Raw genomic sequence first — 24,433 nt, 5'->3', positions numbered from 1 at the left:
CGAGCCTCCCGTAGCTCACTCTTCGAGGGGGGCGCCTCTTTGGCCGACTGGTTAAGGAGTGGCTCGCCCGTTTCTCTGGTCGCGGGTTCAATCCCTGGCGCCACCAAAACCTTTCCTTGTCTGGATTGATTTCTCGTGTGTTTTGTTACAGGCTGTGGTCGTGTGGGAGTGTAGTAAAGAGGAAAATTCTGGCGTTTCATTGTTATATTTGAGGCTTTATCACATCTCATCAAAAGTTTCATTCAGTAATCTAATGCCAGCTAAGGATTGCTGTACCTCAATGGGTCTCAAAACTTTAGATATTCCAAGTATTAAAAAAGGGTTGAGAAGGAGCAGGAGTGAAGAGTCTAGGGTATGAAGAGGAGGTCGAGGAATAGATTATGGAGGTTAAAAAGATTGTGGGTTAAGGGAGAGAAAAAAGTGGAGGTCGAGAATGATGTGATGGTGGTGGTTTAGAGGGAGGAGGTGCAGGTCAAGTGCTTTTAACTTTAATACACGAGGAAGAAATATTTACAAAGACCATGAATGAGGTACACAGATATTTAAGAAGATAAAAGTGTCCCATTTAATTGTTAGCCCGTTATAAACACTGACATATTAGCCTGAACCTGATCTCGATGTCACAGCCTGAAGGATCAAAATAGAAGCAGACGGCAATCATGGTAAACTATATTAGCGTTGTTGTTTTATGCGATTATACCCCCTACAGCCTCTCTTCTGGTCTAATTACATATATTTCTGGCCGCAATAAGTTTAATGAAGCCAATTAGCTATATACTAGAGATATTAACTGATAAAAAGTGAAGTTTGACACCGGCGTCTCGGGCAAAGCGTGTGTTAAAACTATAGAATCACACCCAACACGAGGGGCTGATTTTTCGAGCATTTTATTATTTTCTTCCTTTTAGTTTACTGATTTATTGTTCATTTATCAGTAATATGTTCTTTCCTAACCCACAATACCCATAAAAGTGAAGTTTGACACCAGCATCTTAGGCAAAGCATGTGATAAAACTCCAGAATCACACCCAACACACCAGGGGCTGATATATCGAGGATTTTATTATTTTCTTCCTTTTAGTTTACCGATTTATTGTTCATTTATCAGTAACATGTTCTTTCCTAACCCACAATACCCATAAAAGTAAAGTTTGACACCAGCATCTTGAGCAAAACGTGTGTTAAAACTCTAGAATCACACCCGACACACCAGGGGCTGATATATCGAGGATTTTATTATTTTCTTCCTCGTAGTTTAGCGATTTTTTTTGTTCATTTATCAGTAAATACTCATAAATAGTGAAGCTTGACACCAGCATCTTGAGCAAAACGTGTGTTAAAACTCTAGAATCACACCCGACACACCAGGGGCTGATATATCGAGGATTTTATTATTTTCTTCCTCGTAGTTCAGCGATTTTTTGTTCATTTATCAGTAAATACTCATAAATAGTGAAGCTTGACACCAGCATCTTGAGCAAAACGTGTGTTAAAACTCTAGAATCACACCCGACACACCAGGGGCTGATATATCGAGGATTTTATTATTTTCTTCCTCGTAGTTTTGCGATTTGTTGTTCATTTATCAGTAAATACTCATAAATAGTGAAGTTTGACACCAGCATCTTAGGCAAAGCATGTGATAAAACTCCAGAATCACACCCAACACACCAGGGGCTGATATATCGAGGATTTTATTATTTTCTTCCTCGTAGTTCAGCGATTTGTTGTTCATTTATCAGTAAATACTCATAAATAGTGAAGTTTGACACCAGCATCATAGGCAAAACGCATGATAAAACTCTAGAATCACACCCGACACACCAGGGGCTGATATATCGAGGATTTTATTATTTTCTTCCTCGTAGTTTTGCGATTTGTTGTTCATTTATCAGTAAATACTCATAAATAGTGAAGTTTGACACCAGCATCTTAGGCAAAGCATGTGATAAAACTCCAGAATCACACCCAACACACCAGGGGCTGATATATTGAGGATTTTATTTTCTTCCTCGTAGTTCAGCGATTTTTTGTTTATTTATCAGTAAATACTCATAAATAGTGAAGTTTGACACCAGCATCTTGAGCAAAACGTGTGTTAAAACTCTAGAATCACACCCGACACACCAGGGGCTGATATATCGAGGATTTTATTATTTTCTTCCTCGTAGTTCAGCGATTTTTTGTTTATTTATCAGTAAATACTCATAAATAGTGAAGTTTGACACCAGCATCTTGAGCAAAACGTGTGTTAAAACTCTAGAATCACACCCGACACACCAGGGGCTGATATATCGAGGATTTTATTATTTTCTTCCTCGTAGTTTTGCGATTTGTTGTTCGTTTATCAGTAAATACTCATAAAAAGTTAAGTGTAAAGATTCATTTTAGTACCATGCCAGTATTTCATTCCCTACCTTATGAAACATGACTAGCTCTTCATATATCTTCTCTGCAAACGTTCAACAATCATGGAAACGCTTTCAAAATCCAATTCAAGGACTATTTATTGTTGAAAATAGGGGATAATATTCACGATAGCGTAGCCTCCTCTGGCGACGTCAGGGTGAGCGTATGTTATTTATTAGTACGGTAAACCCTCAATATAACGGACTAATTGGGGGGGAACTTAGTCTGTTATAAGCGTCGGAAACTTAAAAATACATATAATAATACTGACGAACCTAATAAACGTTGGTACATATTGTGTCGGTCGCAGGCGAAATCATAACCTTATTTCATAAAGGTAATTGACCTCTCTTTCGCCCACCTCTTTAGATTCTTTTTTTGAGCAGCGAATAGTGGGCTTTTTTTATTATTGTTTACTTTTTTTGTGCCCTTGTAAAAAAAAATAAAAAATAAAAAATGGTGCTGTCTTTCCCGGCAGGCGGTGTTCGGCGTCCAGCTGGTTGTGACGATGGTGATGGCCAGCGTCCTCTCCCGCATCACGCCGCACTACTCCCTGGCGCGCTGGCTGCTCTGCGGGACGGGGTGAGTGACGGCTTTCCTTAGGGTGACGGATTCGGAAAGTGTGATGAAAAATATGAGTATGAATGAGATGAGAATGATGACGAGTAAAAGGGTGATGAAGAAGAGAAAGTATGAATGAGAATAGAATGGTAGGGAATAGGTGTGAGTATGAAAGAGTGATGAAGAGTATGAGGAAGAAGAGAAAGAGTATGAATGAGTTGAGAATCATGAAGAGTAAAAGAGCAGACACAAACGCATGAATCCTACCGATGCATAGCAAAACCAGGTGATCAATTAAGGGACAAAATATCAGTGCATTTTAAGGGACAAGATATCAGTGCATTAACATAACTTATCTTAACCCTTACCTCTCTGTATTTCTCCCTCCCCTTCCCAGGCTTGTTTACTACCTCCACCCAACGGACGAGGAGTTACGTAGCATAGCGGGAGTGCCCAAGGAGAAGACCAAGAAAGGAAAAGGCGGCGGAAAAGGAGGTGGAAAAGGAGGAGGGTCAGGAGGGAACAGCGGAGGTGCGGAGGAGGACGCAGCGTTCACCGTGCCTCGGAACCTTGAACTGAGCCTGGACACCTCCCGCCTAGGCCCCGGGGAGGTGGTTCAGCTGAGGTTCTACTCGGAGTACCAGTGGCTTCTTGACTTCTCGCTGTGTGCTGTGCTGGTCTACATCATCACAGAGGTGCGAGTCTTCAGCATTCTCTCTTTCCTCTTCAGCATTCTCCGTTTTCCTCTTCAGCATTCTCCTCATCACTCTTATACCCTCACACCTCATCTTCATTATCCTCATTCTCCTCTATCATACTCTTTAATACTCTTTTTGAATCAGTAACTCCAAGGAAAGCTGCCACTAAACCCATTCGATTCATATTGAGAGAGAGAGAGAGAGAGAGAGAGAGAGAGAGAGGAGGGGTCTGGTAGCCTGTTCCCAGCATTACATTCAGCACTCAATTCAGCCAAAAATAAATAAATAAATGAAAAATGATGTATAAAAATAAGCTCTTGTTATCCATTTGTCTCAACCATATTTCTTTTCCATCAACCGTTTTTGTCTTAGGTGCTGATGGCCGTGGCTCCCCCCAAGGCCGAGGTCAACCTTAGCATGCTGTGGTGTCTGCTGGCGGTTGGGTTCTCACTGTATCCTTTGGTCTAAGAAGGAGGAGGAGGAGGGAGAAGGAGAGGGTGAATGGGATAACAGAAGGATTAGTAGTAGTAGTAGTAGTAGTAGAAAATTCTCACTATCGTTTTGTGTAAGAAGGAGGAGGAGAAGGTGAATGGGGGTAGCAGAAGGATTAATAATAGTAGTAATAGCAATAGTAGTAGTAGTAGAAGTAGAAAAAGTAGTAGGGAGAAGAAAACTACATAGGATAACCCTTAACTCACATTGTAAACAAAAAAAAGTACATAAATCAACTATACTATCAATTATCAACTATATTTGTGAGTAGCGGGCTTTTTTTTCTCTCTTTTTTTTTCCCCCCTCTGCAGTCATTTTGTTGCCCTTGAACCATCTCCTTTGCTTAAAAAAAAAAAAATACCACCATCCACCATCATTTCCCTTGACTCCACTCTCAGGAAGATCATGTTTACACTGGCAATGCTGTACTTCCGAGGGGAGGACTCAGGCGGGGAGAAGGCGATGGTGGTGCTGTCCTTCTTCACCTACCTCCTCATAGCCCTGGGGATGCTGATTCTGGACGAGAGTAAGCTGGAGTTGGGACTGGACCTGGCGTACTCCTCCTTCAATGCTAGCGCTGCGGCCTTCCTCAAAGCTCAGGGGTTGCCGTCCGAGTGAGTAAAAGCTGGAGTTATTTGAGGTATAGGGCCGTATCAATATTTCGTCGCCCAAGTTCACGTATTTTGCAAGGTTTTCTTAGGAGTTTGGGGCATTTTCAGGGGTAGATCTACAACCCTGGTGGTAGTTTGATCGTTCTTCTGTGCCATGAGCCTAAAGAAACACACATTTGACAAGGTTTTCGTAGGAGTTTGGGGGATTTCCAGGGGTAGCTCTAAGACCCTGGTGGTAGTTTGACCCTTCTTCTGCGCCATGAACCTAAAGAATCACATATTTGACAAGGTTTTCGTAGGAGTTTTGGGGCATTTCCAGGGGTAGATCTATGACCCTGGTGGTAGTTTGATCGTTCTTCTGCGCCATGAACCTAAAGAAACACCCATTTGACAAGGTTTTCGTAGGAGTTTGGGGCATTTTCAGGGGTAGATCTACGACCCTGGTGGTAGTTGGACCCTTCCACTGTACCGCAAACCTGAAGAAACACATATTTGACAAGGTTTTCATAGGAGTTTGGGGGATTTCCAGTAGTAGCTCTAAGACCCTGGTGGTAGTTGGACCCTTCCTCTGCGCCATGAACCTAAAGAAACACACATTTGACAAGGTTTTCATAGGAGTTTGGGGGACTTCCAGGGGTAGTTCTAAGACCCTGGTGGTAGTTTGACCCTTCTTCTGCACCATGAACCTAAAGAAACACACATTTGACAAGGTTTTCATAGGAGTTTTGGGCATTTCCAGGGGTAGATCTATGACCCTGGTGGTAGTTTGACCCTTCCTCTGTACCCTGAACCTAAAGAAACACACATTTGACAAGGTTTTCGTATGAGTTTGGGGCATTTCCAGGGGTAGATCTATGACCCTGGTGGTAGTGTGATCCTTCCTCTGTACTGCGAACCTAAAGAAACACATATTTGACAAGGTTTTCGTAGGAGTTTGGGGCATTTCCAGGAGTAGTTTCATGACCCTGGTGGTAGGTTGACCCTTTCTCTGTACCATGAACCTAAAGAAACACATATTTGACAAGGTTTTCATAGGAGTTTGGGGGATTTCCAGGGGTAGATCTATGACCCTGGTGGTAGTTTGATCATTCTTCTGCGCCATGAACCTAAAGAAACACGCATTTGACAAGGTTTTCGTAGGAGTTTTGGGCATTTCCAGGGGTAGTTCTAAGACCCTGGTGGTAGTTGGACCCTTCCACTGTACCGCAAACCTGAAGAAACACATATTTGACAAGGTTTTCATAGGAGTTTGGGGCATTTCCAGGGGTAGATCTATGACCCTGGTGGTAGTTTGATCGTTCTTCTGCGCCATGAGCCTAAAGAAACACACATTTGACAAGGTTTTCATAGGAGTTTGGGGTATTTTCAGGGGTAGATCTATGACCCTGGTGGTAGTTTGACCCTTCCTCTGTACCATGAACCTAAAGAAACACACATTTGACAAGGTTTTCGTATGAGTTTGGGGCATTTTCAGGGGTAGATCTATGACCCTGGTGGTAGTTTGACCCTTCTTCTGCGCCATGAACCTAAAGAAACACACATTTGACCAGGTTTTCGTAGGAGTTTGGGGCATTTCCAGGGGTAGTTCTAAGACCCTGGTGGTAGTTTGACCCTTTCTCTGTACCATGAACCTAAAGAAACACACATTTGACAAGGTTTTCGTAGGAGTTTGGGGTATTTTCAGGGGTAGATCTACGACCCTGGTGGTAGTTTGACCCTTCCACTGTACTGCGAACCTAAAGAAACACATATTTGACAAGGTTTTCATAGGAGTTTGGGGCATTTCCAGGGGTAGCTCTAAGACCCTGGTGGTAGTTTGACCCTTCCTCTGTACCCTGAATCTAAAGAAACACACATTTGACAAGGTTTTCATAGGAGTTTGGGGCATTTCCAGGGGTAGCTCTAAGACCCTGGTGGTAGTTTGACCCTTCCTCTGTACCGTGACCCTTAAGAAACACACATTTGAACCCAATTGATCCACTGTTTGTTTAGAAATTGCTGATATGAGATACGAAAATGTCTTACAATACCAACAATGGTCATGTAAAAGCCAAATTCTTGAGGAGTTTCTATGTTAATGGCTGCGCTTGTTATGTAGTGTTGTAGTGTTGTTGTTTGTATACATCACCACAGACTGACAACATCCATGGGTGTGTCTGGTGCCTAAAATCCGCAGATGTTGAGGTTTTGCTATTTTCAACTTGTCTTCCCTCTCAGCGGTCCGGCCTCCAAGGTGACATTCAAGCTTAGTCTGGCGGTGGTGTGTGCTATCATCGGCGCCTTCTTCACGTTCCCGGGACTCAGGCTCGGGAAGATGCACTGGGACTCCCTCAAGTAAGACAGAGTTCCCATTTTCTCTTCTCCTTTCATCTCCTACTTTCTCGTCTTTACCATAAAACAATTAGACCGAGTTCCCTTATCCATGGTCTCATTTTCTCTTCTCTTTTCATCTGCTTTCTCGTCCTTACCATAAAAACAATTAGACCGAGCTCCCTTATCCATGGTCTCATTTTCTCTTCTCTTTTCATCTGCTTTCTCGTCCTTACCATAAAAACAATTAGACCGAGCTCCCTTATCCATGGTCTCATTTTCTCTTCTCTTTTCATCTGCTTTCTCGTCCTTACCGTAAAAACAATTAGACCGAGCTCCCTTATCCATGGTCTCATTTTCTCTTCTCTTTTCATCTGCTTTCTCGTCCTTACCATAAAAACAATTAGACCAAGTTCCCTTATCCATGGTCTCATTTTCTCTTCTCTTTTCATCTGCTTTCTCGTCCTTACCGTAAAAACAATTAGACCAAGTTCCCTTATCCATGGTCTCCTTTAGTCATCCTCCCTCCTTCCCCTTCTTCAGGTACTGCACGGAAAGCAAGGTTCTCCGCGCACTCTTCCACATCAGCTTCCTGGCCCCGCTCCTCCTGGTTACCATGTGGATACGACCCGTGTCCAGACGCTACCTCACCGAGTACACCCTGCCCGGACGCTCCTTCCCACTGTGCGTAGCCGTTTACCAATCCCTCAAGAACACGGGTTAAGATACAGTGATAGTCGAGAGAGAGACACGTTGAATAGCTCTTTGTGAATGTTATCTTACGTTTTGTTATGTTTTGTTATGTTTTGATTGATAGGAAGAAAGAAAAATCTGCTAAGTTTCCCCATTTGTGAATTTCATCTTCCCATTTTTTTTATATGTCGGTTAAAAAGAAAACGGAGGTCAAGTATTTTTCCCTTCTCCTCCTTATACCTCATTATTTCCTACCCTTATCCTCCTTATCCTTCCTCCTATGCTCCTTCCTTAACCCTTATCTTCCTTATCCTTCTCTCTTATCTTCTTTCTTAACCCTCATCTTCCTTCCCCTCCTTCATCATTCTCCTTCCTCCTTATCCTTCTTCCTATGCTTCTTCCTTAACCCTTATCTTCCTTATCCTTCTCTCTTATCTTCTTTCTTAACCCTCATCTTCCTTCCCCTCCTTCATCATTCTCCTTCCTCCTTATCCTTCTTCCTATGCTCCTTCCTTAACCCTTATCTTCCTTATCCTTCTCTCTTATCTTCTTTCTTAACCCTCATCTTCCTTCCCCTCCTTCATCATTCTCCTTCCTCCTTATCCTTCTTCCTATGCTCCTTCCTTCACCCTTATCTTCCTTATCCTTCTCTCTTATCTTCTTTCGTAACCCTCATCTTCCTTCCCCTCCTTCATCATTCTCCTTCTTCTTTAGTTAACCTTCCCTATCCTTCATCCTCACCCCCTTCCTTCGCCCCCAAACAGCATGGGTTCCGAGACCTTCGACACCCTGCGGATCGTCCTGGTGCTGACGGTGAGTGCGGTGCGGCTGGGACTCATGCCGTACTACCTCCAGTCGTACCTCAACCTGGCCTATGAGAAGATAGAGGCGCAGAAGAAGGAGTCCGGCCGCATCTCGAACAAGGACCTGCAGAAGAAGGTTAGTGTGCTTAGTGTTGACGGGAATTTTTATTTATTTTTATTTATTTATTTATTTTTTACGTCAAAGAAAACGGCTCGAGGGCAATAAAAAGCCTGAGAAAAGAAAAAGCCCGCTACTTGCCGCTCCCATAAAAGATGAAAGAGTAGGCAGTTTCGGACGGAGAGGCGTCTTGGTTGCGGTAAATGTAAATGTTTTCTGATTCTTTTCTTTCTTTCTTGTTTCTTTCTTCCCATTCTCCCATTCGCCTTTCTTTCTTCCTTTTTCTTATATTTTGAAAGTGGTTGTGTGTATATGATTGCCTAGTGGTCGTACGCAGGGCCTATCTATAGTTGAATCTCCTTTTTTATATGTATTGAAAAAGGGTTAAAGAAAGAACAATTGAAATGCTCCTTATCTGTCGAGTTTGTTCTTTTTTTGCTGAACACACACTTCTTATTTTTCTTCCTCTTTTATGTTTTTTGTGAGATTGGATCCAGCTCGTAACGTCTCATATATCTCGTCCTAAAACCAAGCTCAAAATGTCCCATAGTCAAGCTTGCAATGTGTGTCATGCATCAGAGAGTATGTGTTCCGTGCTGTCTCTCAATCCTCTGTATATATACCGTACCAGTCCACCTCATTACATGCTATACAGTCACCGTTTCCACCCTGCAGATAGCCAGTGTGTTCTACTACCTGTGTGTGGTGACCCTGCAGTACGTGGCTCCCATCATCCTGTGCCTCTTCCTCTCCCTCATGTTCAAGACACTCGGTAAGGATGACACAAGGCTCACTCAGGCACAATGGAGGGAGAAGGTGGCCACTGTATTTGTAGTTGTTAATCAATCACTACTTACACGTCTTCCCCAGGTGGCTTAAGCTGGGCGGCACTGCTCGGCGGGGGACAGTCTACCCCCGGGGAGTGTGGCCTCACCCCTGAAGACGACACTGACTCGGCCCCACTCCCGGCCCTTCAGGATGCCGAGACGGTTATGGAGGCCACGCGTATCCTCACCTTAGGCCTGGAGGAGCTGAAGAAGGTGAGTTAGGACAGATGATAGTGACGAGGGGAGACAGAGGAGGCTAAAAGTCATATTTGAAAAGCCTCTCCTGGGATTCTCATATGCTGTTTTGTGACCCTGGTGATAGTTTTACACGACCTCTATGCCTTGAACAGGAGAGTAACCCATGGAAACCCAGTTAATCCTCCCTGTGGCCTTGGGAAGTTGTATTAGTGGGCTCCAGAGATGCTTAACCTGGTAGGAGTGACGGGCCAAATTTGTGGCTTTACCGTGTACCAGCGACGGGCCAAAATTTTACCATGCTATAAACCCCATAAAAATAAATGATGCATAAACTGATCACAAATACGTTGATATATATTATAAAATGATTCGTGTGAGTGATGATCTTTTCTCATCATTCTCGCTTCGAGGGGCCTTTAAGAAACATGATCCCCGCAGCTACCGGGTTAAAATATGAACTTAAGTTGTCGAGCGAGAGAGGACGCTTCTCACCCCATAACTCTTCCCCCCCAATAGGTCTTCACCACCGAGTTCTACCGAGGCGTTCTGGGCTTCACGACATGGTGGTGCGTTTTCTCCTGGTTCCTATCGGGTACCTTCGGGGTCGCCTACCAGTCCTACTTCACCAAGGCATAGTGGGCCCAGCATGGTAGGACAAGGGATAGTGGGCTGGAGTTGTAACCTAGAGGAAAATGTGCCAAGTGTAAACAAAGGGAGAGGGTCACGTGTCGGGTTGTGAGATCGTGACCCACCCCTCGCACTGACCATCCATATGTCTCGTCTCTTCATCCGCCGACCAGTCCGTTTTCCGTTTTTGTCGGATGGCTTGTGCATTTTCCCTATCCGAATGTGGATGTTCGTAAAATTCTGTCTTTTAGCCGAGTTTATTTATGAGGTTTTATGTGTATTTGTTTGGTGTGACCCTTGTGTTGTGACGGCCAAGGGGTGACGTCTCGCAGGATTCTTGTTTGTTGCGGCGATTCTGTTCATGTACGAGTGAGAGAAACTACTGTAAAATGATAACTCTGGAACGCTAAGTGGACGAGGCGTTTGTATGGAAAGAATAGAGAAATCGCAAACAAATGAGAATGTGTGTATCAAGCATAAAACAAGAAGTAGGTACGCAATTGAGGGAAGTTATAGTGATTTCCGTTCTGGTAAGAGTGAGAGAAATTAATGTAAAATGATAACTCCGGAACGCTAAGTGGATGAGGCGTTTGTATGGGAAGAATAGAGAAATTGCAAACAAATGAGAGTATGTATCAGGCTGTAGTGATTTCCGTTCTGGTAAGAGTGAGAGAAATTACTGTAAAATGATAACTCTTGAACGCTAAGTGGAGGAGGCGTTTGTATGGGAAGAATAGAGAAATCGCAAACAAATGAGAATGTGTGTATCAAGCATAAAACAAGAAGTAGGTACGCAATTGAGGGAAGTTATAGTGATTTCCGTTCTGGTAAGAGTGAGAGAAATTACTGTAAAATGATAACTCTGGAATGCTAAGTGGAGGAGGTGTTTGTATAGAAAGAATAGAGAAATTGCAAACAAATGAGAGTATGTATCAGGCAATTAAAAGAAGCTGTAGTGATTTCCGTTCATGTGAGAGTGAGGGAAATTGATGTAAAGTAATGACTCTGGAACCCTCACTGGACGAGGTGTTTGTGTGGAAAGAACAGAGAAATCGCAAACAAATTAGAATGTGTGTATCAGGCATAAAAAAAAAGTAGGTACAGAAAGGAGAAATATATGTAAAAGAAGAGGAACATTACAGAAACAGGATGAATAACAACTAGAATGAAAAGGAAGAGGAGGTGTTCATATAGAAAGAAAAGAAAAATAAGAAAAATGACAAGCAAATGACTGTATCAAGCACATATATATATAGAAGGGGAGATATATATATTAGACAAAAGGGGATTACACGAGCAGCACAGGACATTTAGTATATTGTAAAATCACACAGCGTTCTAAAATGTGTGTATTTGAACCACGAGAAAAATCTTACAAGTCGAGAAACTAAATATGTATGTATCAATATGTACTTAAGGGGACCACTTCCTCCAGCCAGGGTTGTAAGATGTGTTTTTTTTTGTTGTTGTCGTTTGTTTTATTGTTTTTTAATAGCATAGGAGATGACTCAAGGGCAACAAAAAGGGTGTAGAGAAAAAAGAGCCCGCTACTCACTGCTCACAAATGTTAAGTCAAGTTCACCTTTCGCCAACGTTAAGTCAAGCACAAGATATTTTACGCTCAAAGGACTTCAGTGGGAGAGACTAAAGCTTCTCTATTGGACCATGCGTGTGTTCCGTTTTAAAGACTTACCAGTGCGTATTTTCAAACGTATCGGTCCCTCGGTTCACCAGTTCGAAAAGCCTCTTGTAGTAGACGTTGCCGGGCTTTTCATGGGCTGTTTTGTGACCCTGGTGATGGTTTGACATGACCTCTGAATCTCAAAAGTAAAAAACACCCATGAAATACCGGCTAACCTTCCCTGTGGCCTTGGAAAAAGAAACATAATGGAAGCACAATAAGTTTAACCAACTCTTCATGGACTGTTTTGTGATGTCAGTGAGAGTTTGACATGACCTCTGCATCTCGAACGTAAAAAAACACCCATGAAAACCCAGCTAACCTTCCCTGTGGCCTTGGAAAAAGAAACATAATGGAAGCACAATATGTTTAACCAACTCTTCATGGACTGTTTTGTGATGTCAGTGAGAGTTTGACATGACCTCTGCATCTCGAACATAAAAAAACACCCATGAAAACCCAGCAAACCTTCCCTGTGGCCTTGGAAAAAGAAACATAATGGAAGCACAATAAGTTTAACCAACTCTTCATGGACTGTTTTGTGATGTCAGTGAGAGTTTGACATGGCCTCTGCATCTCGAACGTAAAAAAACACCCATGAAAACCCAGCTAACCTTCCCTGTGGCCTTGGAAAAAGAAACATAATGGAAGCACAATAAGTTTAACCAACTCTTCATGGACTGTTTTGTGATGTCAGTGAGAGTTTGACACGGCCTCTGCATCTCGAACGTAAAAAAACACCCATGAAAACCCAGCTAACCTTCCCTGTGGTCTTGGAAAAAAGTCATAATGGAGACCGAGACGTTTAGAAATATGGTCCACAGTTTTTACCGAGCTTACGTAACGCCTTATAGATTATCCTGGAGGTGTTACATGGCATAGGTGACATGTTGTGAGGTCATTTCATCATTTTTTTATCTAATTTTTGTGTGGAGTGAAACTGACGCATAATATACTTGCCGTAGATACGAGTTTTTGTCTTCATTCTGTTTATTCTTGAGGCTGGACCCCAACCGTAGCGGGACGTAATTAGTGGTGATGTTCAGAAGGGAATACCACTCGTCCGTGTCTCGTAGGATTATTGTTTCCGATACGTAATTATTAGAGTGACTAGTTGTCGGCTGAACGCATTGACCACTGAACTCCAAGTATGTGAGTGTATGTTTGTGTGTGTGAGTGTGTGTGTACCTGCTGGCTTATATGAGTGTTTGTGTGTGTGTGTGTACCTGCTGGTGTATATGTGTGTGTGTGTGTGTGTGTGTGTACCTGCTGGCTTATATGAGTGTTTGTGTGTGTGTGTGTACCTGCTGGTGTATATTTGTGTGTGTGTGTGTGTGTGTACCTGCTGGCTTATACATGTGTGTGTGTGTGCGTACAGCCGAGAAGCCACATTCGCATACCCTCGGATAATTTCTATAACGTCCTTTTTCACAGCTTTGGTTAATTGATTCATGCAGTGTTACCAACCTACCAATGCCACTAATACATGTTACCCGTGTTGCCATGCCTGGAGTGTCCCATGTACTGACCATTGTTGTTATTATTATTTTCGCCGGATCATTCTTGTGTAATGAAGATGGAGGGGATGGTTAGGAAGGAGGAGCTGAGGGAGAAACAGGAGTAGGAAAGGGGGGATACGCTCTAAGGGCTGATACATTTTAAAATATGGAGTTTAATTAGTGCTACAAGTTGAGAAATGATCTTGCTGCTACTTAACGTGAAACTATGAGAGACAAGCTTGTGATGATACAGAGGTTTAGGGTGTTGAAAGTCTCCTTGTAAGAGTTATGGGGCGTGAGGAGAGGTGTAGGACATGCCAAGGAAGAAATAAAAGTGAGAAAAGTAGAGGAAAGGATAGAAAGAAGGAAAAGTATAAGAAGACATTGTACTACTAAGCTTATTGATGATATATAAGTTAATTTACTGAGATGCTGAAGGACACACCATAACAGAAATAAAAGTGTAAAAAGTAGAGGAGAAGAGAGAAAGAACAAGTATAAGAAGACATTGTACTGCTAAGCTTATTGATGATATATAAGTTAATTTACTGAGATGCTGAAGGACACACCATAACAGAAATAAAAGTGTAAAAAGGAGAGGAAAAGAGAGAAAGAACAAGTATAAGAAGACTTTGTACTGCTAAGGTTATTGATGATATATAAGTTAATTTACTGAGATGCTGAAGGACACACCATAACAGAAATAAAAGTGTAAAAAGGAGAGGAAAAGAGAGAAAGAACAAGTATAAGAAGACATTGTACTGCTAAGCTTATTGATGATATATAAGTTAATTTACTGAGATGCTGAAGAACACACCATGGAGGAAATAAAAGTGTAGGAAAAGTAGAGAAGGAAAATTATAAGAAGACATTTTGCTACTAACTTTACTAATAAGTTAATGAACCGAGCCGTTCGTCGACTAAATTAAACCTCGGAACTTATTTAAACATTCGATAATTCTGTCCGTCATTCGTAAGGTGCAATTACTAATATACAAAGACATCATAAGACAGATATATTTATACAGGACTCACGCTGAACTGTCGGTTGTGGACGAAATAAAATGTACATAGACTGTTCTTAAGATACTTTGTTGGAAAACCTTAATATACGTCATTCTGTTAGGCATCCAAGCTCATATTTGACAGGGCTTTCATAGGGGTTTGGGGCATTTCCAGAAGGAGTTTGACCTTTCTTCTGTACCATGAACTTAAAAAAACACCCACATCATTCTGTCAGGCATGCAAGCTCATATTTGACAGGGCTTTCAGAGGAGTTTGGGGCATTTCCAGAAGTAGTTTGACCTTTCTTCTGTACCATGAACTTAAAAAAACACCCACGTCATTCTGTCAGGGATGCAAGCTCACATATTTGACAGGGCTTTCGGAGGAGTTTGGGGCATTTCCAGAAGGAGTTTGACCTTTCTTCTGTACCATGAACTTAAAAAAACACCCACGTCATTCTGTCAGGCATGCAAGCTCATATTTGACAAGGCTTTCGTAGGAGTTTGGGGCATTTCCAGAAGGAGTTTGACCTTTCTTCTATACCATGAACTTAAAAAAAAATTCATTCTGTCAGGCACGCAAGCTCACATATTTGACAAGGCTTTCATAGGGGTTTGGGGCATTTCCAGAAGGAGTTTGACCTTTCTTCTGTACCATGAACTTAAAAAAACACCCATGTCATTCTGTCAGGCATGCAAGCTCATATTTGACAGGGCTTTCGGAAGAGTCTGGGGCATTTCCAGAAGGAGTTTGACCTTTCTTCTGTATCATGAACTTAAAAAAACACCCACATCATTCTGTCAGGCATGCAAGCTCATATTTGACAGGGCTTTCGGAAGAGTCTGGGGCATTTCCAGGAGTAGTTTGACCTTTCTTTAGGCACACAAGCTCACATATTTGACAAGGCTTTCGTAGGAGTTTGGGGCATTTCCAGGAGTAGTTTGACCTTTCTTCGGTATCATGAACTTTAAAAAAAAACCACGTCATTGTGTTAGGCATGCAAGCTCATATTTGACAAGGCTTTCGTAGGAGTTTGGGGCATTTCCAGAAGTAGTTTGACCTTTCTTCTGTATCATGAACTTAAAAAAACACCCACATCATTCTGTCAGGCATGCAAGCTCATATTTGACAGGGCTTTCAGAGGAGTTTGGGGCATTTCCAGAAGGAGTTTGACCTTTCTTCTGTACCATGAACTTAAAAAAACACCCATGTCATTCTGTCAGGCATGCAAGCTCATATTTGACAGGGCTTTCGGAGGAGTTTGGGGCATTTCCAGAAGGAGTTTGACCTTTCTTCTGTATCATGAACTTAAAAAAACACCCATGTCATTCTGTCAGGCATGCAAGCTCATATTTGACAGGGCTTTCGGAGGAGTTTGGGGCATTTCCAGAAGGAGTTTGACCTTTCTTCTGTATCATGAACTTAAAAAAACACCCACATCATTCTGTCAGGCATGCAAGCTCACATATTTGTCAGGGCTTTCAGAGGAGTTTGGGGCATTTCCAGGAGTAGTTTGACCTTTCTTCTGTATCATGAACTTAAAAAAACACCCACATCATTCTGTCAGGCATGCAAGCTCATATTTGACAGGGCTTTCGGAAGAGTCTGGGGCATTTCCAGGAGTAGTTTGACCTTTCTTTAGGCACACAAGCTCACATATTTGACAAGGCTTTCGTAGGAGTTTGGGACATTTCCAGAAGTTTGACCTTTCTTTAGACACACAAGCTCACATATTTGACAAGGCTTTCGTAGGAGTTTGGGGCATTTCCAGGAGTAGTTTGACTTTTCTTCTGTACCATAAACCTATAAAACACCCATTATAGAATCCAACAGATCTATTTGACCTTTGGAAGTAGATGATAGATAGATTGAATTAGTTTTTTTGTGTGTGTGCATACAAGAAAGATGTCTACCATGAAGTTATAATTAAGGAAATATATAAATGTGGCCAGCGTATAGAAATAGTTACAATAGCAGAATGAAGGTTGCATTAAGTATAGTTTTGAATATGGAGGTAAGGAAAAAATTCGATGACATAAAAACAATAGACAATCAATAAAGAAATATATAAATGTAGCCATCTGATTAATTGATATAGATATGAATGCAAAGGTTTTTAATTAGAAGTACGGTAGTGTTTCTGATATGGAAGTAAGGAAAAATAAATAAAAAAAACGATGACAATGATAAGAATATATATAAATGTTGCTAGCAAATAGAAACAGAAGGGCAGGATCAAGTGAAGTAGGAAATATTGAAGGAATTATCGAAATCTTATCTCAAGTAGGCCTATACACGTGAACAAAGATAAACGAGACCACATTCATAGGTACATCTTTTACTGTTAATGCTGAAATATGTCTTTTTTCCGGTCATGGAGGAAAGGTTAGTGACTCCTGTATGCTTGAGTGAGTGCCCGAGGTGGATCAAGCGCGTGCCATTAAAGTTTCAAGCCACGGTACCAGATTGTCGTACTCATTAATCTACACATCCCATTTATTAACTCCAAGGCGTCGCACTTACTCACAAAGCAAAAAGTCAGGTGCAATCATCACTAAAACCGTCGATTACTGATGCTTAGTGCGAGTAGGGAGGAGAATTCAACCTGATCTGAGTATCGTATTCCTTTGTCTTTTATCGTACATTTGACTTCAAGGCGGCCATCGGGAGGGTTGGCAGCCCTGCGTCAACACTAGGCAGCCTTACCTTCGTCGTGTCTCCTCCTCATTTTCATCCTCCAGGTAATTTATTAATACTCCCACGTTTACCATGACCACATTTCCATCTCAGGTTATCATGGCGGACACGGGGACTCCAAAAAAACATGTTAACGGGACTTGCACGCAGTATTTCCCTTCCCTCCCGCCATGGCAACCGTAATTAATATTTTCCTTTTAATTAAAATGACCTCGCATGGGGTTAATGGTGGCGGCGGGACGGTCATGGCGGGGCTGTTAATTATTCATGGCTCCACTCCCAGGCCCGAGGGTAATAATGGAGGAGAGATGGAGAAGCCTTGCCCGGTGTCCCAGTAGCCAGGTAGCAACAGGATCACCCACGCAATTAACCTTTCAATTACCTGTGTGTGTGTGTGTGTGTGTGTGTGTGTGTGTGTGTGTGTGTGTGTGTGTGTGTTAATGAACTCTTCTATACGACTCGCATCACCTTTATATTTTTCTGCTTTCTTTTCCTTTTTCTTATTTTTTCTTCATAATTAACCTTTCCATTACCTGTGTGCGTGTGTCATTACCTGTGTATGTTAACCGTTCCTCTACCTGTCCATTACTTGTTCTTATGCTGCTTTGAATCACTGGTAAGCAAAAGTATTTCAAGGTACAAAGTTAATTAGACAACAACAACATTTCATTTACCTGTGTGCGTGCGTGTGTGTGTGTGTCATTACCTGTGTATGTTAACCTTTCCTTTACCTGTCCATTACCTGTTCCTATGCTGCTTTGAATCACTGGTAAGCAAATTATATCCAGGTACAAAGTTAATTAGACAACAGCAATATTGGGTACCTTCCTAATTAACCTTTGTATTACCTATGTGTGTGTGTCATTACCTGTCCATCACCTGTTTCTATTCCTTAACGTGTCCATTACCTGTTCCTATGCAGCTTTGAATCACTGGTAAGCAAATTATTTCAAGATACAAAGTTAATTAGGCAACAGCAATATTGGGTACCTTCCTAATTAACCTTTGTATTACCTATGTGTGTGTGTCATTACCTGTCCATCACCTGTTTCTATTCCTTAACGTGTCCATTACCTGTTCCTATGCAGCTTTGAATCACTGGTAAGCAAATTATATCCAGGTACAAAGTTAATTAGACAGCAACAATATTGGGTACCTTCCTAATTAACCTTTGTATTACCTATGTGTGTGTGTCATTACCTGTCCATCACCTGTTTCTATTCCTTAACTTGTCCATTACCTGTTCCTATGCAGCTTTGAATCACTGGTAAGCAAATTATTTCAAGATACAAAGTTAATTAGACAACAGCAATATTGGGTACCTTCCTAATTAACCTTTGTATTACCTATGTGTGTGTGTCATTACCTGTCCATCACCTGTTCCTATGCCTCTGTGAATTAATGGTGAATATGTGCAGGGTATGAAGGGTAACCAGGTAGACTACAATGGTGATTACCCTCATAAATTGCCTGTTCAAGACCTGTTTATATGTTGGTTATTGTTATTCTTACTAAGGCAGTATAAATGGGGTGGGATCCTTCTCAGTAAGCACCTTTATTTATTATGCCCCGGAAAAATAGAGCCAGGCGTCTTGTCAAATTTATATACTTTCTTTTATCATATTTTCTTCATACACATTTATTTTTTTTCTTATATGTAGTCAAGTGAAAGTAGTTTGTAATTGTAAAATCTACTTTCTCATTCCTCCTCCTCCTCCTCCTCTTACTACTACTACTACTAATAATAATAATAATAATAATAATAATAATAATGATAACAATACCATTACCACCATCACAACTTCCTCTACATTCGCCGCAGCAAAAATACCAATTCTCCTTTTTTTCTCAGGTTTGCCCCTAAAACAACCATGGCTGGGGTGAGTGACGACGAAAGCTCAGCACTGTCCAAGGAGGAGGCGGAGGAGAGCGACGCGGAGATGCAGAAGGAGGAGGAGGAGGAGGAGAAGGCAGAGGCAGAGAGTGAGACAGAGGTGAAGAAGGAGGAAGACGAGGAAGAGGAGGAGGAGGAGGAGGAGGAAGCAAAGCCCACCGTCACGCCCAAGCGATCGAGAGGCCGGCCGAGGAAGTCCACCAACACGCCGAGGCAGGGGCCGAGTGCGGTGTTGAGCAGCAAGAGGAAGAGGAAGAGGAATTCACGCTACCTGGACGACTCCGGCAGCGACGAGAACTACCAGCAGGAGGGACGGAAGAAGCCAGGGAGGAAGAAAGGGCAGTCTCTGGATAGTGGTGAGTAGTGGAGAGAGAGAGAGAGAGAGAGAGAGAGAGAGAGAGAGAGAGAGAGAGAGAGAGAGAGGTGGTGAAGGAGGCAGGAAAGAAGAAAGGGAAGCTGCTAGGGAGAGAGAGAGAGAGAGAGAGAGAGAGAGAGAGAGAGAGAGAGAGAGAGAGAGAGAGAGAGAGAGAGAGAGATTTTAGAAGCTCTCTGTACATCTGTCTTTTAAGTTCCTTAACTCCTTATGTCATATTCTCATGGTCATTCCTGTCTCTCTTATATTCAAAATCACCTAAGAAATATCTACCTTTTACATCTAATCTTGTCTAGTGTCTATAGAGTAAGATCATTAAGAACCAGTAAGTAAGCGCGTACCCCTTGTCTCTATCCAGGAGCGTGGGTTGCCCGAAAGCCTCTGGGCCGCCCTAGACTGCTGAGCAACCGCCGTGGCCAGAAGAGCACGGCGGAGCTGATCTGCGAGCTGGGGCAGGTGTTCTATAATATGGGGTGGGTGAGCGGCACTGGCGGGGGCATCAGCATTAAGAACGGGTGAGTGTGTGTGTGTGTGTGTGTTTGTTGGTTTAGTGATGGTGGTGATGATAGTGGAAAGAATGTTGATTGTGAAAATTTAATTACTACTACTACTACTACTACTACTACTACTTCTACTACTACTACTGTCATTTCTTTATCCCTTTCTCTCCTTCATTCATCCTTTCTCCTTTTCCTTTGTTTACTTACTACTACTACTACTACTACTACTCTCATTTCTTTATCTCTTTCTCTCCTTCATTCATTCCTTTCTCCCTTCCTTCATTTATTTCCATCATTCCGTTCTGCTCTTTCCTCCACCACTCATCGCCCTTTCCATCCTCATCATCGCAGGGAGAACATCTACGTCGCTCCATCGGGGGTGCAGAAGGAGCGCTTGCATCCTGACGACCTCTTTGTCATCAACCTGGATGGGGACGAGCTGGAGGGGCCTCTCAGCGACCTCAACCTGTCCAAGTCCCAGTGCACTCCCCTCTTCCTCCTGGCCTACAAGAGTGAGTTAACCTGTCCGCTGCAGTTGGCACAGATTTGGCCTTCACTGGTAGCCTGGTCACATATATTCCTGGGTCTTTCTCTGCCTCTGTGGTGGATAGTGCAGTGTTTCCCATGTGGTATTGGTGTGCTGGATATCCCTTCACTGGTAGCCTGGTAACATACACTCCCAGGTCTTTCTCTGCCTCTGTGGTGGATAGTGGAGTGTTTCCCATGTGGTGTTGGTGTGCTGGATATCCCTTCACTGGTAGCCTGGTAACATACACTCCCAGGTCTTTCTCTGCCTCTGTGGTGGATAGTGGAGTGTTTCCCATGTGGTGTTGGTATGCTGGATATCCCCTCCCAAGGTGTAGGACTTTACAGTCTTCTTCACTGAATTATAGCAGCCACTTTTTGCTCCACTCCTGTAGCTTGGCGATGTCTTCTGTTAGGAAATCCGCAGTCATGGAGTTAACATCCGTACTTCCTTCCTCCTCAGTCCGTGATGCCGGAGCTGTCATACACACACACTCGAAGAACGCGGTGATGGCGACACTGGCCTTCCCCGGCACCGAGTTCAGGGTCACACACCTCGAGATGATCAAGGTGAGAGCGAGCGAGAGGGAGAGAGAGTGAAGGAAAATACCACTGCATTATATTTGTGATTAGAGAAAGACAGATAGCGGAAGAGATTGATTAAGAGAAACGATGAAAATACAGATAAACAAAGCAATCAATCAATCTTTTGGCCTCTCATTACTTTTGTCTTTGTGGGAACAGCAATTAACAGGCTTTTTTTTACCCCTTTTTTTGTTGCCCTTGAGCTGTTTCCTTAGCTGTAAAATAAAAAAATCAATGAATATAAACGAAATAAGACAGACTGAAGGCATAAGGATGACTGTCGATGTTTTATACTTGATGTTATCCTCCGCAGGGGATCAGAAATGCATCCAAGAACCAGCAGATGAGGTACGACGAGGAGCTGGTGGTCCCAATCATCGAGAACACACCCTTTGAACATGACCTGAGCGACAGCATGGCACAGGTAAGGAGGGAGAGAGAGAGGGAGGCTGTGAAGGAGGAGGAGGAGGTGGTAGATGGTAGGGTCAAGGGTGATGTAGGAAGGGCTTGTATATAGTTGCAAAGGGTATAAGTCAACTAAAAATAACCTCACTTTGCTGTATAGAAAGTCTCATTAGTAAGGCAGCATATGTGACTGTTTGGGGTTTTGTTAGGTTAGGTTAGGTTAAGTTTAGGGTATCGTCAAACACATGATAGCCAGCATCTTATGGTATAAATCAACAGAGAATGACCTCACTTTGTTGTATAGAAAGTCTCATTAGTAAGGAAGCATATATGAATTTTCTGAGTCAAGGCCTATAGTGACTGTTTGGGCTTTTGTTAGGTTAAGTTTAGGGTATCGTCAAACACATGATAGCCAGCACCTTATGGTATAAATCAACAGAGAATGACCTCACTTTGTTGTATAGAAAGTCTCATTAGTATTAACATCCTCTTCTACGACCTTAGTTAAAATCCTCTTCTACCTCTTCTTCTGCAGGCCATCGAGCTGTACCCAGACACCAACGCAGTGCTTGTGAGGAGACACGGCCTGTACGTTTGGGGCGACACCTGGGAGCAAGCCAAGACTATGTTAGTGAACCTTTGCATTTTTCCTGTTTGTTGAAGTTATTAGTCTTTTTTATGACTACGTGTTTGAAATACCTATATATGTTTGTCTATGTCCCTCTTTCTCTCGATACACAACACACAACACATACACTCACACACACACCCTCACAACCTCCCTATTCTTCCCTGTACAGGACGGAGTGTTACGACTATCTATTCGACATCGCCGTGCAGATGACCAAGATGGGCTTAGACCCGTCGAAGGCCCCAGGCACACAGGAGCAGGTGAATGGAAAGTGAGGGAGGGGTGGCCGGGGAGCAGGGAACCACCACCACCACCACACTCACGGCCGTCCGCTCTGATAGGCGACACACAAGGTTACTGGTGGTGGCTGTGCGTTCTGCTCCCACCACAAGGGCAGGATTGTGGATGGTGATAAATACCTAAGTACAATGACTAGCTGTTACGTTTATTCTGTCACTGGTTGCTTCCTCTTCCTGTAGCTGTAGATTGTTGACATGTCCCTCCCTGTTGTTGTTGAGTTCCCTGGTGTTGGTGCCTTGGTATTTGGTTATTTCTCTCTCTCTCTCTCTCTCTCTCTCTCTCTCTCTCTCTCTCTCTCTGGCATTCTTATCTTTTCTCTATCTCTCTTTTTATCTTTTTATCTCTCCTCTCTCTCTCTCTCATTCTTCATATCTTTTCTCTCTATCTCTCTCCTCTTTGTCTTTCCATCTCTCTCCATCTCTCCTTTATCTTTCTTCATCTCTCTCTCTTTTTCCCTCCCTCTCTCTCTTTTCTCTTTCCTTATCTATTCATCTCTCTTGTCTCTCTTTTCCTTCTCCTTCTTCATCCCTCCTCTCTATTTAGCCTCTATCATTCTCTATCTCCTCCTCTCCATTCTTAATATCCTTACATACGTTCGTCTCTTTTCTCTCTATCTCTCTCCTCTTTGTTTATCTTCTCATTTCTCTCTTCTCTCCAATTCTTCATCTCCTCTCGCTATCTCCTTTTTTCCCTCCATACTTTCCTTACATACGTCCGTCTCTAAGGTAGCACTCTGAGGCCGCACGGTTCATTGTCTGCTGGATAATTTTGTGACTATATTCAAATGTGGGTTATTTTCTCCACATTTTAGAAGTATGATCTATTTAACTTCCTTTTATTTTAACGAGTGTCTCTTAGAACGACATTTTTGCAGGTGATATATTAGTGCTTTGAGAATGGGATGTTATATGGTAAAGATTCCGACACTGGTTGGTATTGTAAGACACTTCGCCCCACACATCATCTACTTCTAAAGGTCAAAGAGGGGGTCAACTGGGTTCTATTAAGTGTTTCTTCAGGTTCATGGTACAGAGAAAGGGTCAAACTACCACCAGGATCTTAAATCTACCCCTGGAAATGCCCACAACTCTACGAAAGCCTTGTCAAATGTGCGTTTCTTAGGTTCATGGTACAGAGGAAGGGTCAAACTACCCCTGGAAATGCCCACAAACTCTACGAAAGCCTTGTCAAATGTGTGTTTCTTAGGTTCATGGTACAGAGGAAAGGGTCAAACTACCACCAGGGTCATAAAACTACCCCAGGAAATGCCCAGAATTCCCACGAAAGTCTTGTCAAATGTGTGTTTCTTAGGTTCATGGTACAGAGGAAAGGGTCAAACTACCACCAGGGTCATAAAACTACCCCAGGAAATGCCCAGAATTCCCACGAAAGTCTTGTCAAATGTGTGTTTCTTAGGTTCATGGTACAGAGGAAAGGATCAAACTACCACCAGGGTCATAAAACTACCCCAGGAAATGCCCAGAATTCCCAAGAAAGTCTTGTCAAATGTGTGTTTCTTAGGTTCATGGTACAGAGGAAAGGGTCAAACTACCACCAGGGTCATAAAACTACCCCAGGAAATGCCCAGAATTCCCACGAAAGTCTTGTCAAATGTGTGTTTCTTAGGTTCATGGTACAGAGGAAAGGGTCAAACTACCACCAGGGTCATAAAACTACCCCAGGAAATGCCCAGAATTCCCACGAAAGTCTTGTCAAATGTGTGTTTCTTAGGTTCATGGTACAGAGGAAAGGGTCAAACTACCACCAGGGTCATAAAACTACCCCAGGAAATGCCCAGAATTCCCACGAAAGTCTTGTCAAATGTGTGTTTCTTAGGTTCATGGTACAGAGGAAAGGGTCAAACTACCACCAGGGTCATAAAACTCCAGGAAATGCCCAGAATTCCACGAAAGTCTTGTCAAATGTGTGTTCTTGGTTAAGTGACATGTCTTAAAATTTGTGGACTTAACAATATATTTCCGCCGGTTTGA

General features: G+C 42.6%; 2 protein-coding genes and 2 long non-coding RNA genes across 8 annotated transcripts; 3 read left to right on the top strand and 1 right to left on the bottom strand.

The window, feature by feature from the left end:
* The first annotated feature begins 599 nt into the window (after positions 1–599).
* Positions 600–12,392, top strand: LOC126985302 (transmembrane protein 161B-like). 3 transcript variants are annotated; one of them, XR_007738478.1, is made up of 12 exons: positions 600–662; positions 2,888–2,991; positions 3,368–3,665; positions 4,041–4,120; positions 4,559–4,774; positions 6,989–7,105; positions 7,625–7,765; positions 8,539–8,713; positions 9,371–9,467; positions 9,566–9,735; positions 10,237–10,839; positions 11,137–12,392. XR_007738478.1 is itself a non-coding variant. In XM_050840011.1 (11 exons), exons 1-11 carry the CDS (start codon positions 660–662, stop codon positions 10,354–10,356), a joined length of 1,521 nt encoding a protein of 506 aa, XP_050695968.1. In that variant the 5' UTR covers positions 600–659; the 3' UTR covers positions 10,357–12,392. The 3 variants fall into 3 exon arrangements, 1 of the variants encoding a protein (XP_050695968.1); XR_007738477.1 differs by having other exon boundaries at positions 10,237–10,856; positions 10,987–12,392; XM_050840011.1 differs by having other exon boundaries at positions 10,237–12,392.
* Positions 12,351–13,514, bottom strand: LOC126985303 (uncharacterized). Its single transcript, XR_007738479.1, has 3 exons — positions 13,371–13,514; positions 12,643–13,294; positions 12,351–12,496 (listed from the first exon to the last, which is right to left on the bottom strand). It is a non-coding gene; the product is annotated as an uncharacterized LOC126985303 (long non-coding RNA).
* A 509-nt stretch (positions 13,515–14,023) lies between these two features.
* On the top strand, positions 14,024–14,607 carry LOC126985304 (uncharacterized). The gene is made up of 2 exons (XR_007738480.1): positions 14,024–14,172; positions 14,297–14,607. It is a non-coding gene; the product is annotated as an uncharacterized LOC126985304 (long non-coding RNA).
* A 2,517-nt stretch (positions 14,608–17,124) lies between these two features.
* On the top strand, positions 17,125–24,278 carry LOC126985299 (probable methylthioribulose-1-phosphate dehydratase). Of its 3 annotated transcripts, none has more exons than XM_050840006.1 (9): positions 17,125–17,273; positions 19,082–19,479; positions 19,855–20,011; positions 20,348–20,508; positions 20,985–21,091; positions 21,420–21,530; positions 22,047–22,138; positions 22,312–23,564; positions 24,069–24,278. In XM_050840006.1, exons 2-8 carry the CDS (start codon positions 19,101–19,103, stop codon positions 22,415–22,417), a joined length of 1,113 nt encoding a protein of 370 aa, XP_050695963.1. In that variant the 5' UTR covers positions 17,125–17,273; positions 19,082–19,100; the 3' UTR covers positions 22,418–23,564; positions 24,069–24,278. The 3 variants fall into 3 exon arrangements, with proteins under 3 accessions (XP_050695963.1, XP_050695962.1, XP_050695961.1); XM_050840005.1 differs by having other exon boundaries at positions 22,312–23,858; XM_050840004.1 differs by having other exon boundaries at positions 22,312–23,858; positions 23,964–24,278.
* The last annotated feature ends 155 nt before the right edge of the window (positions 24,279–24,433 follow it).

This window comes from Eriocheir sinensis, chromosome 59 (assembly GCF_024679095.1).
Source record: "Eriocheir sinensis breed Jianghai 21 chromosome 59, ASM2467909v1, whole genome shotgun sequence".
NCBI lineage: Eukaryota > Metazoa > Arthropoda > Malacostraca > Decapoda > Varunidae > Eriocheir > Eriocheir sinensis.
This window is presented reverse-complemented; position numbering and strand designations above follow the sequence as displayed.